At 36.9% G+C, this 15,000-nt stretch overlaps 1 protein-coding gene across 3 annotated transcripts in view; it reads left to right on the top strand.

The window, feature by feature from the left end:
• The window catches only part of rap1gds1 (RAP1, GTP-GDP dissociation stimulator 1), a 93,343-nt gene that overhangs the window by 17,958 nt on the left and 60,385 nt on the right, over positions 1–15,000 (top strand). For all 3 annotated transcript variants that reach the window (XM_056462404.1, XM_056462405.1, XM_056462406.1), the window contains exon 4: positions 2,127–2,252. In XM_056462404.1, coding sequence (XP_056318379.1) covers positions 2,127–2,252 — 126 coding nt within the window. The remainder of the gene's footprint in view (positions 1–2,126; positions 2,253–15,000) is intronic.

Raw genomic sequence — 15,000 nt, forward strand, 5'->3', positions numbered from 1 at the left:
AAAAAAAAAGCCCACAAAAACAAACACCCCAAACCCAGCCTGTACTGTAAGTATACAATACAGCGATAATCAAAACAACTTCTAAGTTACAATACATTGCTTGGGGGAAAATAATTCCCTCCATAACATGACAGAAGGGCCTCAAATCTTGTGACATTGTCCTATGCTGCCTTTTAAAAGACATCTTCATTCCAAGTGCAGAGTAAATATCAATTCTTCAAGCCGAGGATTAACATTTTTCCTGAACAATAATAACAGATTTTTGGCTGTTATCAAACAATATGTAAGGGGAATGCCTGTTGTGCACTGTTCAGTGAATATGTATAATCAGAATGTTCTAATATAATAAGCACTGGGTCAGGATCCAACTGTCGATCAAGGACATCTGAGAGCATTTTAAAAACCTCATCCCAGATTCCCTGTATTTTATGACAGAATACAAAACTATGAGCTAAATCGGCTTCTTCACATCTAAAATTTTAATTTCAATTTCATGGGACGTTTAAATAAATCTGTTGTAAATGTTTGAAATCAAATGAAATGTGTTGAGGATTCTAGAATTGTGGGTGCATTTTTAAGTCTTCTGAAGAACCTATTATTTTTGTAAAAAACTTAAATTAAATAGAAATATTAACAAATTACATGAAGTTAAATCCAAAATAGTGTTTGTATGTGTATTCAGGGAATTTTTCTCTTAACAATAAATATATATATATTTTTTTATTTAATATTTTTATAGGGGTTTTTAACCTTTAATGGATAGAGCAATGTAGAGAATTGACAGGAAATCATGAGGAGCAGACAGACCGGAAGGATTAGCAAAGAACCTGTCGCCACTGGCTTGCATGGTTCAGGATCTATAGAGCTGTGCATCGTTGGTTTTGCTCTTCAATATTTGGACTCTCAGTAGTGATTATTAAACCACACTGAACTGAGCTAAACTGAACTGAACTTAAACACTACAAACTGAACTACACTGTTCCTATTTACTATGACCTTTTATGTGAAGCTGCTTTGACACAATCTACATTGTACAAGCGCTACACAAATAAAGGTGAATTTAATTGAATTGAATTGACCTGGGAATCGAACTCGGGTTGCTGTGAGCATCCTTGCTATATGTCAGTGCGCTTAACCTCTAGGCTATTGGCACTGATACAATTAATAATTTTTGTCTTTAAAATAGTAACTTAAAAAATTATTTAAAAATTATCTTAAAATATTAACCTACCTATTCTCTGCCTGCATAGTCTCTGCCTCCTGAATCTTGCGTTCAGCTTCAGTTGTCATAAACTAATTAAGTCTAATTTTCAAATAGCTTTTTTGTTTGTGCACAGTCAAACATTTGCATTTAACATCTATTTTCTACATTATTTGTGATTTCAGTAATAAAAAAAATCTCTTTTGTGTCTGTCTTTAAGTTCTGCTCGACTCTGTTACATCGGTATAAAAATAAAAGGCTTAACTACCTTTAAAACACTGATCTAAAAAGCATGTGACACACACGGCGGTTTGACACTATTATCTGCACCTACAGAGTCAGTGAAGACCACAGACACCTGCATCGTGAAACGTGAGGTCTTTTTCCTCCAATTCAGCATGCGGTATGAAAAGTGCACTCTTTCAGCAGTTCATAGTTGCATACAATATCTCGTTTTTCACGGGGGGCATGCATGAAATGTTCCTGAATGAAAGTGAAAGTGCCAAACTGCAGTTAAAGTCGACAAATTAAAAAATTAAACACCCGAAGTTACATAAAACTCCAGAGGAATTGTGGATCACGCGCTGACGCAATGACGTTAATCTAATTATATGTTATAACATGTAAAACGGGATCATGAAAGGAACATTCAAAAAGCAACTCATGTAAACTTCTCTTAATTAGATTAAGGCAAGTAATTTGATTACTGATGTCCATGTAAATGTAGTCTATTGGGAACAAATCCTAAAAGGGTCAGTTTCAAAGAGTTATTAAACACTATTTGTGTGGTATTTTAAGCTGAAACTTCACATACACACTCAAGAGACATCAGAGACGTAATTTACATCCTGAAAAGGGGCGTATAAGTAATAAAAGTAATAATAATCCCCTTTAATGAGTTGAAACTGTTGGGTTTTTCTTGCAGAATTCATGAGGAGCCCGTGTGTGGAAGCAGGACTCATTCCTCCGCTGGTTCAGCTGCTAAACTGTAAGGACCAGGAAATACTGCTCCAGACGGGACGAGCCCTCGGCAACATCTGCTACGACAGCCGTAAGTGCCCATTATCACTCCCAAACTCGCTTCGGTCACTGTCAGGCGTCTTACAGACTCTCCCATGTGACGTGAAGGGGAACTGATGGTGCAGTTGTCTGAATGAGTGACATGAGACTCGCACTGCAGGTGATGGATGTGCTAGAAACCCGTTTTTAGATGGCGAGCTAAGTTTTCCTGCGCCGTTGCATTTCACACATCTGCAGAATGTAACGAGCTGTATTTTTGATACTGACTGGTTAATATAGATTTCAGGGTGGACTCATTTACTCTGAAATCATTCCATTCAACAATGAGCATTCAATCCTTTTGTGTTAGACTCTTAGTCCTGCATCCTATAAATACAAAAGCACAATACAATCTTGAATGTACATGCTATAACACCTTTAATAAAACATATATTTATTCCAACGCTTCCAATACCAGCAATTATATTAATATAAATCAATTAAATAGTAGTCCATTGTTAATAATTCTTTATATTGACCATTCTAAAACTGAACTAGAAGTTGCTGATGTTTGAAATCTTTGTTAACTTCAACTTTTGGCCTTCGTTTTAGTTTGAATGGCTTTACTGTGTCTTGCTTTGTTTTTTCAGCCTTTTCAATTTAACAGTACACAGTGTTAACCGTATAGACGTTATAGATACAGTTGGAGACAAAACTATTAGCCTATTATTAGTTTTCCAAGTGCTGTTTAACAAAGAGTTTTTTTTCCCAACACATTTTAAACAAAATAGTTGTAATAAATTTTCTTTGCCTTCGACAGTACATAATATTTTACTATATATTTTTCAAAATATTACCCAAAGGCACACGGCGTCATAAGATGTTAATATTAGATTAGATTTAGGTTGTGATGTCAGGTGACCAAAATTCAATGTCTAGTCAGCGACTAAGGACAGCGTTATTTTGACGTCCAATAATAACATCAAATGACGTTGATATTTGGTTGTTTTTAGGTTGTGTTGGAACGTGACCAAAATCCTACGTCCAGCCAACATCTTAAACCAACGTCATATTAACATCAAATACTGTCATTTATTCGTCAGGTATGGCAACCGACATCCAATGTCTGATAGACATCATAGTGGTAACGTCCACACAACGTCCAGCTGTAATATATTTGGTTGATTTTAGGTTGAATGTTGGACATTGATGTCGGCCTGATGTTAGGTTTTGAGGTCAACCCGATATTCATTCCCAAACAAAATGCAACGTCTCCACGACGTTTAGGTATAACGTCAATCTAACGTCATGTTGATGTCCTGTGTCTGCTGGGTAGTATTCAGCTTAAAATGCAATTTAATTAGATTAACTAGGCAAGTTAGGATAATTAGGCAAGTCATTGGACAATTTTGTTTTTCTGTAGCCAATCAAAATAAAGGAAGGGGGCTAGTAGGGCTGTGCGATTAATCAAAATCGAATCGCAAAAGGCTGCGACACGAAATATGTATTATTTAATTTCCCCCACTCAGAACAAATGCGTGACTGCCGGCTGTGTGTGATAGTCTTTACTAGCTAATTTAGTGAGCGTACTTTCGTTCTGCACAATCAGAATTGCACAACAAAACTATGTGGAACACTCACAATCAAAAAAGAAAACAAGCAGAAAAGCGCAGGATAATGTGGGATAATGTCATCTGCTGCATCAGAACCATTAATAGACAAAGACAAATAATATCAAAGAAAAACAGCATTGGTAATATGGGAATATTTTGGCTTAAAAGTCACAGACACCAAACAAAAACGGTTCATTTTTTAATTAAGAGCTGTCGTGGAATTGTTGCCACGGCTTACAGATTCTTGAGCTGAAGCTTGACTACGAAATTAAATCGCAAATAAAATCGCAATCGCAATATCTGTCATAAAAATTTCAATTAGATATTTTCCCCAAATCGCACAGCCCTAGGGGCTAATAATATTAACCATTGCAGTTTTTACATTTTTTTTAAACATATATATGGTCTTTTGTACTGCTAAACACCACTTGGGGAAAAAGAATACTGTAGTCAACTGTATAAGCTGACACGATCATCATGAGTGGAAATCTTTCCTTGTCATCTATATTCTTTTTCTAAACATGCTGATTTAATTCAATTCAATTCAATTGAAAAGAAATGTATTGTCTATCCACATGGGGATAGAGAATTGTCTTTATACAAAATCTCACACACAACAACACGAATACAATAAGCAAAATAAAAATACAAAACAGAAATACATTTGCTGTGCAGATTTCATTTTAAGATCCTATTTTAGGCCCCCAGTTACATTTGTTTTTTAGTGAGAGTATAATGACATTATATATTAATTCTTATCCTCTAATTGTTTAAGACATATCGAAGAAGGAGTTGGAGAGAGATGGAAGAATGAATGAAAAATACTGGAGTTTCTGTCGTGGTTTGATCTGCGTTTCTGCCTGAGCTGTTGTCAATATTGCCTGAACTGATGGGATTCTGGATGTTGAAAAGTACAGACTGGTTTTAATTTGTCATGTAATTCCTACTAGACAGCACCTATTTTGTAATATTTTTATTTTTCAACATGATAATGATCCCAAACACACTGCTAATGAATATTTGGAGATAAAAAAAACAGCTGATGAAACAAAGACAGTCATGAAATGGCCTCCACAGAGTCCAAACCTGAATATTATATACAGTATGTATATGCAGCATTATAGGTAGTATGAGATTCATCAGGAGAGAAAAAGATAAAGTAGAACATGCTAACTCTAAAGAAGAACTCTTAGAAATGCTGAAAAATGCTTGATAATAAATACCACGTTATTTCAGAAAAGAGAATTGGCGCAGTGGGTAGGACGATCGCCTCACAGCAAGTAGGTCACTGGTTCGAGCCTCAACTGGGTCAGTTGGCATTTCTGTGTGGAGTTTGCATGTTCTCCCCGTGTTCGCGTGGGTTTCCTCTGGGTGCTCCGGTTTCCCCCACAAGTCCAAAGATATGCGGTACAGGTGAATTGGGTGAGCTAAATTGGCCATAGTGTATGTATGTGAATGAATGAGAGTGTATGATGTTTCCCAGTGATGGGTTGCAGCTGCTTAAAACGTATGCTGGATAAGTTGGTGGTTCATTCCACTGTGGCGACCCCGGATTCATAAAGGGACTAAGCCGAAAAGAAAATGAATGAATGAATTTCAGAAAAGACTCAATAAAAAAAAAGTCCAAACTGTTGCTTGGTATTGAAGAGGTCACGTTAAACACACTTTATATTAATATGCGTCATATTAATGCTAGTCTTTTGATTGTGAAAGTCATTTTGTTCTGAATATTGTGCACGTTTCCCATTTTTTCTGGTTGTACATTAAAGGTATAATTCACCCAAAAGTAATGACCTTGCACTTGCTCCATTCCTATTAGATAGATAGATTTGTGCAAAAATCTAAGGCTCCCGAAGCTGGTGGTGGCCAAAACTTTTGCACAGTACTGTACGGCTGCTAAAAATGACAGAAATGATATATCATTAGGCACAGATGGTCTATTCTGATTGTCACGACAGCTGAACTTGATCCCAGACAGTCCTGACCCTTTGACAGATAAAAAAAAAAGTGCATCTTCGCACAGTCATGCATGTCAGGCCTTTCTTTATACTCGTAAACCCCACTGGGTGGTTGTCTTTTTCACTGCGTGGCATCCAAAACCAATAAAACCAGCCAATTTGGAAGTCTTTCAGCGTCAGTATTTGGATCTTTTACTTTGTTTTGTTGCATTTAAATCACGTTCTCGCTCTCTATTCCTCTCCCGGCCCTCATTTGTGTGCTGTAGGAGACTGTCGTAGACTTCTGCGTGGGCAAGCACCAGTGTAAACAAACCTGAAACATTGTTTATACCAGCTAGGCTGACTCACATCTGACAGACCAATACCGTCATCTCTGCTCACAAGAGCTTACTGGAAAACTCAACTATATAGACTGAAATATAAATCAATGCTAGGACTGTATTTTGGTGTAAAATAGTGCTGTGTGAGTGATTAAACCTCAGATTCATGAATCACGAGTCTCTTTTGTTTAAAGTATGTTGTCAACTGGTGTAGTGTAGGAGAGAGGGATTAAAGTACAGCAGAGGTGAATTTGCAAAAGTACACTGTAAAGATGATATGATCAGTTAGTCACGACAGTATATGTTTTAGCTCATTTTAACTTAATAAACTAAGTTAATCCTGTTCTAACTTAATTTTATAAGTCAAGCAAGCTGTTAAGTCACTTAAAAAAACAAGTTTGCTGTTTGTTCAAACTACGTATTTAAATTGAGTTGAAACAATACAATTCTTGATTTTTTTCATTGTTTAAAAGGGCACCTATGGTAAAAAATCTACTTTTCAAGCTGTTTGGACAGACATATGTGCATGTATGGTGTATAGACCGTCATATTGAGGTGATATAAGCACACCCAGTGCTTTTTTTTTCAATTTAACAACATAAAAAACGGAGGACCAATTGGAGCTGTTTTTAAACCGACCGCAACTTTAGGTAGGAGAGCGGTCCCCCCCGCCCACCAATATTGATTGACAGGCGCGTCATCATATCCTCAGTTTGTTGATTCACGTCCGCCATTTTCAGCGTGAGTCGAAGCGATATCACTAAAGGAACACGCTAGCTCTATTTTTAGATGCAAGGCTCATTGGGCTCAACACAAGATCAATATTCTCCACATTATCGCTCTAATCAGAATTATTGGTTGTATCTTTAGGTAGGTTTGCAAACATGTGTACTTCTCATTGAGTCTACCTTATACTTCAGACCGCTGCAGAAACCTATGTTTAGAATTCAAAAACACGTGGCGCGACAATTCGGGACACTTCATGTCTCTGCCGCGCCACAGAGAGTGTCTGGTGTGCCGTGTCGCGGCTTCGAGCGGCGCATCCGGTGCCTCAGTCAAAGTTAATTCAGTGTGCGTGGTTATTAGTTTCTGTGTACAAGCTCGGCACTTGAAACTAGCACACAGTTGGCTGTAAAACTGTACAAAGACACAAATGATTTTGTACAATCTGCTTGGTCTGTGTCCGAGTCGTACATGTACGACTGAATGCTGATCCTCTCCTCCTCCTTTCAATCTGCCTGTCTGTGTTGCAAACACAGAGCGGGTCATGGCCCCGCCCCCTTGTTATGTTGGGCGGGAAGCCGAAACTAGTCTACATGTGAAGCAACACACCCCTAAATCAGCGAGCTGTGGACACGCCCCCAACATGACACTTTTTAACACATTATAATAAAACAATCTGAATTGTGTTTTAAACTGAACCTAAACTGACACACTCAGAAGAACCATAATATTAATATTAAATCATAAAAAAGAGGTAAACTATGTGCCCTTTAAGTTAAATCCACATAAATTTGTAAAAACTAACAAGTTAACTTAATTCCTTCATGGTGTTATTGCATAAATCCATTGTGTGGAACCCAGCACTTTTTTTACAGTGTAATAGTGTTGTTATGGCACCTCAATTTTTGGGTAAAATCATAATCCCAACTATTTTGGTCATAATTGTAATCATGATTATTTAGCCAGCATCTAAGGACAACATTATTGTGATGTCCAATGATGACGTTGATATTTGGATGATTTTGGTTGTGTTGTAAAGTGACCAAAATACAACGTCAAGCTAACATTTTAAACCAATATTAACATTTTATTCGTTAGGTATGGGAACCAAAATCCAACATCTGATAGACATTATAGTGGTAACGTCCACACAACGTCAAGCTGTAACATCATTGGACGTTGATTTTTTTTTTATTGATTTTAGGTTAGACGTTGGACATTGGCGTCGGATTTTGACATCAACCTGATTTTCATTTGCAAACAAAATGCAACGTCCCCACGATGTTTTTATATAATTATTTTTTAGGGGTTTTAACCTTTAATGACAGGACAGTGGAGATTAACAGACAGGAAAGTGTAGGGAGTAGAGAGAGGGGAAGGATTGGCAAAGGATCTCGATCCAGGAATCGAACTTGGGTCGCCGTGAGCACCTTGGTGCTATATGTCGACACACTAACCACTAGGCTATTGGCGCCGACGCGTCCCCATGATGTTTGGGTACAACGTCAATCTGACGTCATGTTGATGTTCTGTGCCTGCTGGGTAGTATTGTGTAGTATAAGTGTAGTATAAGTGCAATTTAATTAGATTAACTAGGCTAGTCATTGGACAAATGTTTGTTTGTTGTTGTTTTTTTGTTGTCAATTTTTTGTAATTATTTAAAATGATTATCATTGGGCAAATGACCTATATATTCCTCCTGTAAATAAGGTTGCTATTACAGCTTTACATTTCAAAGATCATTGAATTTCACAATTCTTAATACTGAAGCCAAATGGGACATAGTAAAAAACAAACGAACAAAAATGTATCACAAGTAAAGCCTCATTCACACTACGAGCGGCTGGCAGCGGCAAAACGACAAGCAACCGTTCATTTCAACAGAGAGTGAGTGACTTCCGGTGACCTCCGTCTAAGATAGCAAGAGCGAATGTTGGCAACCAGGTGGGCGTGTCGATCGACGCAACAAAGTTGAAAATCCTTCAACTTTATGCAAATGAAGAGTGACTGTCTTGAGCGACAGCCAATAGAGGAGCAGCAGTAGAGCTCATGTGATCTTCTCTCAGCTCGCTCTCCGTGCTGTAGACCTACACAGATCTGCGTTTGCAGCAGGTCGCCACCCCGATCTTGTTTTTTATGAAAGCTACAAAAGTTCTTTAGTCAAGGGCAATGAGTGGTTTTTGCCTCGTCTGTTTTTGTTTGATTAATAATGCTAAAAATATATAGCGCACTGTCACTTTAAGAGCCACGCAGTTTCGTTTATGGTTGCACTTTCACATGCAGTTTCATTCTCAATTCTTTTTGTTCAGTTTTCACTTCAGGTGGTTTTGTTTAGGCGCTCACTCTAATTTGAGTTTTTTTGGAAGAGATTTTTATACAGTCCAATCCTAGTATGAATGTTGTCATCTTTATATTTTATTATAGTACTTATTAAGGCTGCACAATAAATCGTTTCAGCATCAATATCACAAAGTGTTCATTCGCAATATATGTAATGTTGAGTTTGAATTCTAATTTACCATTTGCATGCATTTCTAATGATTTTAAAAGCATGTAATGGATAAAAGCTTTAATAATGATTAATTGATTTATAGAATTATTTTATTTGTATCATTCAATTACTGTAATTGTACAGTAATTGTAATTGGAAAATGATAAAACAGAGTTTATTTCAATTCTATCTTTTTCTTGATTGTATTCATACATATCGCCTCACAGCAATAAGGTCGCTGGTTCGAGCCTCGGCTGGGTCAGTTGGCGTTTCTGTGTGGTTTGCATGGAGTCTGTGTGGGTTTCCTCCGGGTGCTCTGGTTTCCCCCACAGTCAAAAGACATGTGGTACAGGTTAATTGGGTAGGCTAAATTGTCTGTAGTTTATGTATGTGTGTGTGTGTGAATAAGTGTGTATGTGTTTCCCAGTGATGGGTTGCAGCTGGAAGGGCATCCGCTGCATAAAACAAATGCTGGATGAGTTGGTGGTTCATTCCGCTGTGGCGACCCCAGATTAATAAAGGGACTAAGCCGAAAAGAAAATGAATGAATGAATATTTATATATGCTTGTAGATTAGATTTATCATGTTTTATGCATGATCCACTCACGTGCAGGATCATCCCAATCAATCTAAGATTATAAAGTCTTTCCAAATAAAATATTAAGTCATCTGGTGAAATTATTCTCAATATTGCAATATTGGTGTTGATAACAAAAAATCGCAATGCTAGATTTTTCCAATATCGTACAGCCCCTTGTACTTATTATTCATTAATCATTAATTCATATTTTTATTAATCACAGGCATTTTTTCCAACCTGTCTTCATAAATGCTGCATGTCCAAGATGTTTTATCAGTTAATATTTATTTTATAAGTGATCAAAATGATGACTATTTAGCTGAAAAGGACTTGGTGATTTACGTCGCATAACCTTCACTAACTTTTAGAGATTTTCGAGCTTTTCAAGCTATTAGTCAGTGGCTATTCATTCTGTCCTACCTTGACCAGCAGTTCATCCCGTAGGAGTGAGATTCATTTGTTTTCAGAAAGTTTCTTAAAAAGCAATAACAGACTCTAAACTTACCTCTGCAGCTTACCAGCAGGATTGTCGCGAGGCTATTATAATTGTGTCGTGAATATTTAGATTTTATTTGATTTATTTGACATAGAGATAGGGACGCAACGATTGTAGATTTTGGTTGTTCGATTATAGTCTGAGGAACAATCATGATTATTATCCTTTTATTAATTTCAAAACACTATTAGTTTAGAAAATCATGTGAAAACTCCTTCTATTTTAAAGTGTTGTTTATTGCTTCTCAGTAACTAAATAGTAAGCACAAACTAATAATAATAAAAGACAAACAATAGTCCATTTCTCTTTGGACTTAAAAATAAATGGAAAAAAGTTTTGACATTTAAACAGAAGTAATAATTCTACACTGAAAATAAATGACAGAACAATGAATAAATGAATAAAAATAAGAATAAAAAACGTATTTGTCGAATGTAAATCTATATTAGCTAAGTATTTCCTATTTAAAGAGACAAATGTAGTCAAAAAACCTTTGCTAATCCTCTGTCTGAAAGGCACTTTTGATCAACTACAGTATATTACAAAGGTTTGGGGTATTTTCATTTTGTATTTCTTTTCCTCTTTGGAGTAGATATGTGTATATTTTGCGGCATTCTTTCAAAGGTGTGCCTGGAAAGCGTGAGTGCAATATGCACGCGTAACCCGCGCACCTCCATTGGAAATAACGAACTTGCCTGCAAAACGGCCCTTAGTTAATAGCCTCAGCCATTAATACAGTGTGCGTGGGTATTAGCCTCTGTGTACTATCTCTAAACTTTAAACTAGCGCACCATTAGCATAACTTTAAGTTGCAGCGGTTTTGCTCTTTACAATTAATGAACAGTGACGAATTAAACCGCGGTTAATAGTGAAACTGGTTAATCGTTGCATCCCTACATGGAGATTACAATCACACTGGACAAACCATATGCAAGATTTATAGCAGATATTACAGCTTGACATAAAAAACACAATAATTAAAATTATAATACATCAAAAAATAATAATTATTTAAAAATACTAGATACAAATACACAGCATTATAATTCTTTACTTACAAAAGCTGAGTGGCAAAGGCAACACAAGTTGTCAATCAATTTCTCATTAAAATATCATCACCGTGTCTATAAAATAATGTTATAATCAGTGTTTGGCACTTTTTTAAAGAGTAATTAATTATAGTTACTAGTTACTTGTCACAAATAGTAACTGAGTTACATAATTGTAAAAGTAACTAATTACAAGGGAAAGTAACTATTGGGTTACTTTAACAAAATCTTTGTCGAATGACCACAAAATAAATATAAATCATTGTACACTAATCTACACTATTTTGATGTAGTTGTGGGACAATGAAAGACAACAATCAAATTCAACATATCGTTATAAATATTAACATAAATATTCTTGCCTTTCACCTCAACCAGGGAAAAGTAGTGCTTATATTTCCAGTTTGCAAACTTTTAACTTGTTGGATTTGCTGTCGTCCTGGTCGTTGATGTGTGTGACTGACTGTGCGCGTGCTTGTGTGTGAACACCTGCGCTACTCTACCCCTGATTGGCAAACGATGGAAATGTACTCTATCAAAGCCAATCTTCGCTTTCTCAGTTACACCACGTTCACAGACACACCAATCATCATCACTGGTTGGTTATGTGTCCGCCCCAGCCCTGAACACACACACACACGCACACACACACACACACACACACACACACGCACACGCACACACGCACACCCCAGAGAAAAAGACGTCCTATAGCTGAGGGAGAGGCTGCTCGCCTGAAAACCGCTCCGTGTTCTCAATTATAATAACTCTTATTTTATTGTCAGTAACGGCAACAGCATTGTACTGTAGGAAAGAGTAATTCATTTGATTACTCGTCACTGAAAAAAGTATCACCGTTAGTAACGCCGTTTATTTATTATTCCCATCATAATAGCCTCATTAATATTTAATGACAAATATTATTTGTACCACTTGAGTTGATGTCAAGAAATTTCAAAAAACAACCTCATGACAGTCATGTTTATGACAGGTTTATGACAAGTTATGTTGCCTTGGTAATATCAAGTTGTCATAACAAACATGTCATCTTTGCATTTAAAATGACATAACAAGCCTGTATAAAATCTCATTCATGGGTCATGTCATGATTTTAATAGTTTCATGACAGTCTTATGAACACCCTTTTCAATTAAAGTGTTACCGAAATAATTAGTAGCTTTTTTACCAAATACTTTTTGGGATGGATAACATGCAAATCGGAACGCATAACAAGTCTTGACCTTCATATGCTGTTTTTAAATCATACTGGACTTCGGTGTCTCTGTGGATTTTAATTTTTTTTTAACACCATAAGTGCGTCCCAAATGGCACACTATGCACTTATGCCCTATGTACTTATGCACTTACACACTCAACAGCATAGTATATGTAGTGTCATCCCAAATGGAACTCTAATATTTTTTTTATGATGGTTGCCATATTAGAGAAATAAATGACCAAAGTACCAAATAATATCTGCCTTGAGTATAACCACATTCACCATCGGTAGGCGGTATAATCACTCTCGTAGGATAAATTTGCTTTCAATATCCAAAATAAATAATCCAACTTGAGCGCCTGAGCTCCGCCCCTTGAGCTCCGCCCCTTCCACTACATGAGCAAAGCAGCGGCTGTTGAGTGCGTGAAGTGTCCATCATTCCACACTCATTATTCACGGTTGAATAAGTGCATCATCTGGGTAATTAAAGTGCACTTATTATTATTTTTAGAGCTTTCGGTGTGAACGCACTACTTATACAACAAAATGGTAAAGAATAGAGCAGAAGTATGCGATTTGGGACGCACCCTATCCCTTGTTAGTGAAATCCTCCTGTCTGGATTCAGTATACGCTGTGCTTCTGCTGCACTTCTGGGCTTTGTACCTTTAGTTACGTCCTACCCCTCATGTCATCTTAACATCTGCACTGTAAAAAAATATCTGTAAATTAACAGTTTTCTATATTTTGTGATTGATGTTTTTATTTATTTCTGCTTTTGATTTAAATTATGGGATCTTGATCTTTCTTCTACAAGCTTTTAACCCTGAAAAGATCGAAAAAGTGACTTTTATTAACATTTTAATTCAATTCAATTCACCTTTATTTGTATAGCGCTTATACAATGTAGATTGTGTCAAAGCAGCTTCACATAAAAGGTCACAGTAAATAGGAACAGTGTAGTTCAGTTTGTAGTGTTTAAGTTCAGTTCAGTTGAGCTCAGTTCAGTGTGGTTTAATAATCACTACTGAGAGTCCAAATACTGAAGAGCAAATCCAACGATGCGCAGCTCTACAGATCCTGAACCATGCAAGCCAGTGGCCACAGCGGAGAGGGAAAAAAAACTTCACTAAAGGCGGAAGTGAAGAAAAAAAACCTTGAGAGAAACCAGACTCAGTTGGGCACGACCATTTTAATTTCTCCGCTGGCCAAACGTCTTGTGCAGAGCTGCAGTCTCAGTGGCGGAGGCTGGAAGCTGGCCTCAGCGAAGACTCGTCTGTCTCTGGAGCGTCATAGGAAACAGTCTCATGTTCTCCACTCTTCCATGACCATCGCAGTAGTTGTTCAGGATTCGGCCAGGTCCAGGATATGGAAACCTTGGGATCATCTCGTCGTTGGTCTTGGATCGAATCAGTGACTCTGCATAGTCTGAGGGCCTCGGGAAGAGTATCCCCAGGTGGAAATGGAGAATAAAGAAAATAATTAGCGTAGCTGATGTTCACAGTGTATATCAGCAAGATGCATAACCTGTGTGGAAGCCCCCTAAGTGGTGCACTAAGTGTATGCTTTACTGAACAGATAGGTCTTTAATCTAGTTTTGAATTGGGAGAGTGTGTCTGAGCCTCGGACGTTATCAGGAAGGCTATTCCAGAGTTTAGGAGCTATAAATGAGAAGGCTCGACCTCCTTTACTCGACTTTGCTATTCTAGGTACTACCAGAAGCCCTGAGTTTTGAGATCTTAAAGAGCGAGTTGGATTGTAGCGAGACAGAAGATTGGTTAGATAAACAGGAGCTAGATTATTTAAAGCTTTATATGTAAGAAGCAATATTTTAAATTCAATACGAAACTTAACAGGCAGCCATTTTAATAGTTTAAAGTGATATATTGTCTGGGTTCGTGTTGTTTATTACAGTACAAAAACCTTGTAATGAACTCCCAGTACATTTTCTGCTATTTTACAGACTAATTTCTCCCTATATTATTTCTTATACATTATTTCAAAGGACTAAAATGGTCAATAAAGTCACTTTGTTAGACTGTAGATTTGAATTTTCAACATCAAAAGTCGACAGAGCAGAGATCAACATCCCATAATGCAATTCACAACAATAAATAAACGAACGATAAATCGCTTATTACAGAAACTGGTAATTAGCATATATAAACCAATCCTGTGCTGTTGTGTAATATGCATACGGTTTCTGGTCTCATTTGCTCTTTTTTTTATCCCACAATAGCTATTTTCTTGTGTCCTCCACAGCAACATTATCATTTGTCACATTACATCCCATGGAAAATCCCAACCTGTCTCTCCATTAAAGGAATTGTTCAAGCAAAGAAGAAAATTCAG

This window comes from Danio aesculapii, chromosome 7 (genome assembly GCF_903798145.1).
Source record: "Danio aesculapii chromosome 7, fDanAes4.1, whole genome shotgun sequence".
NCBI classification, from domain to species: domain Eukaryota; kingdom Metazoa; phylum Chordata; class Actinopteri; order Cypriniformes; family Danionidae; genus Danio; species Danio aesculapii.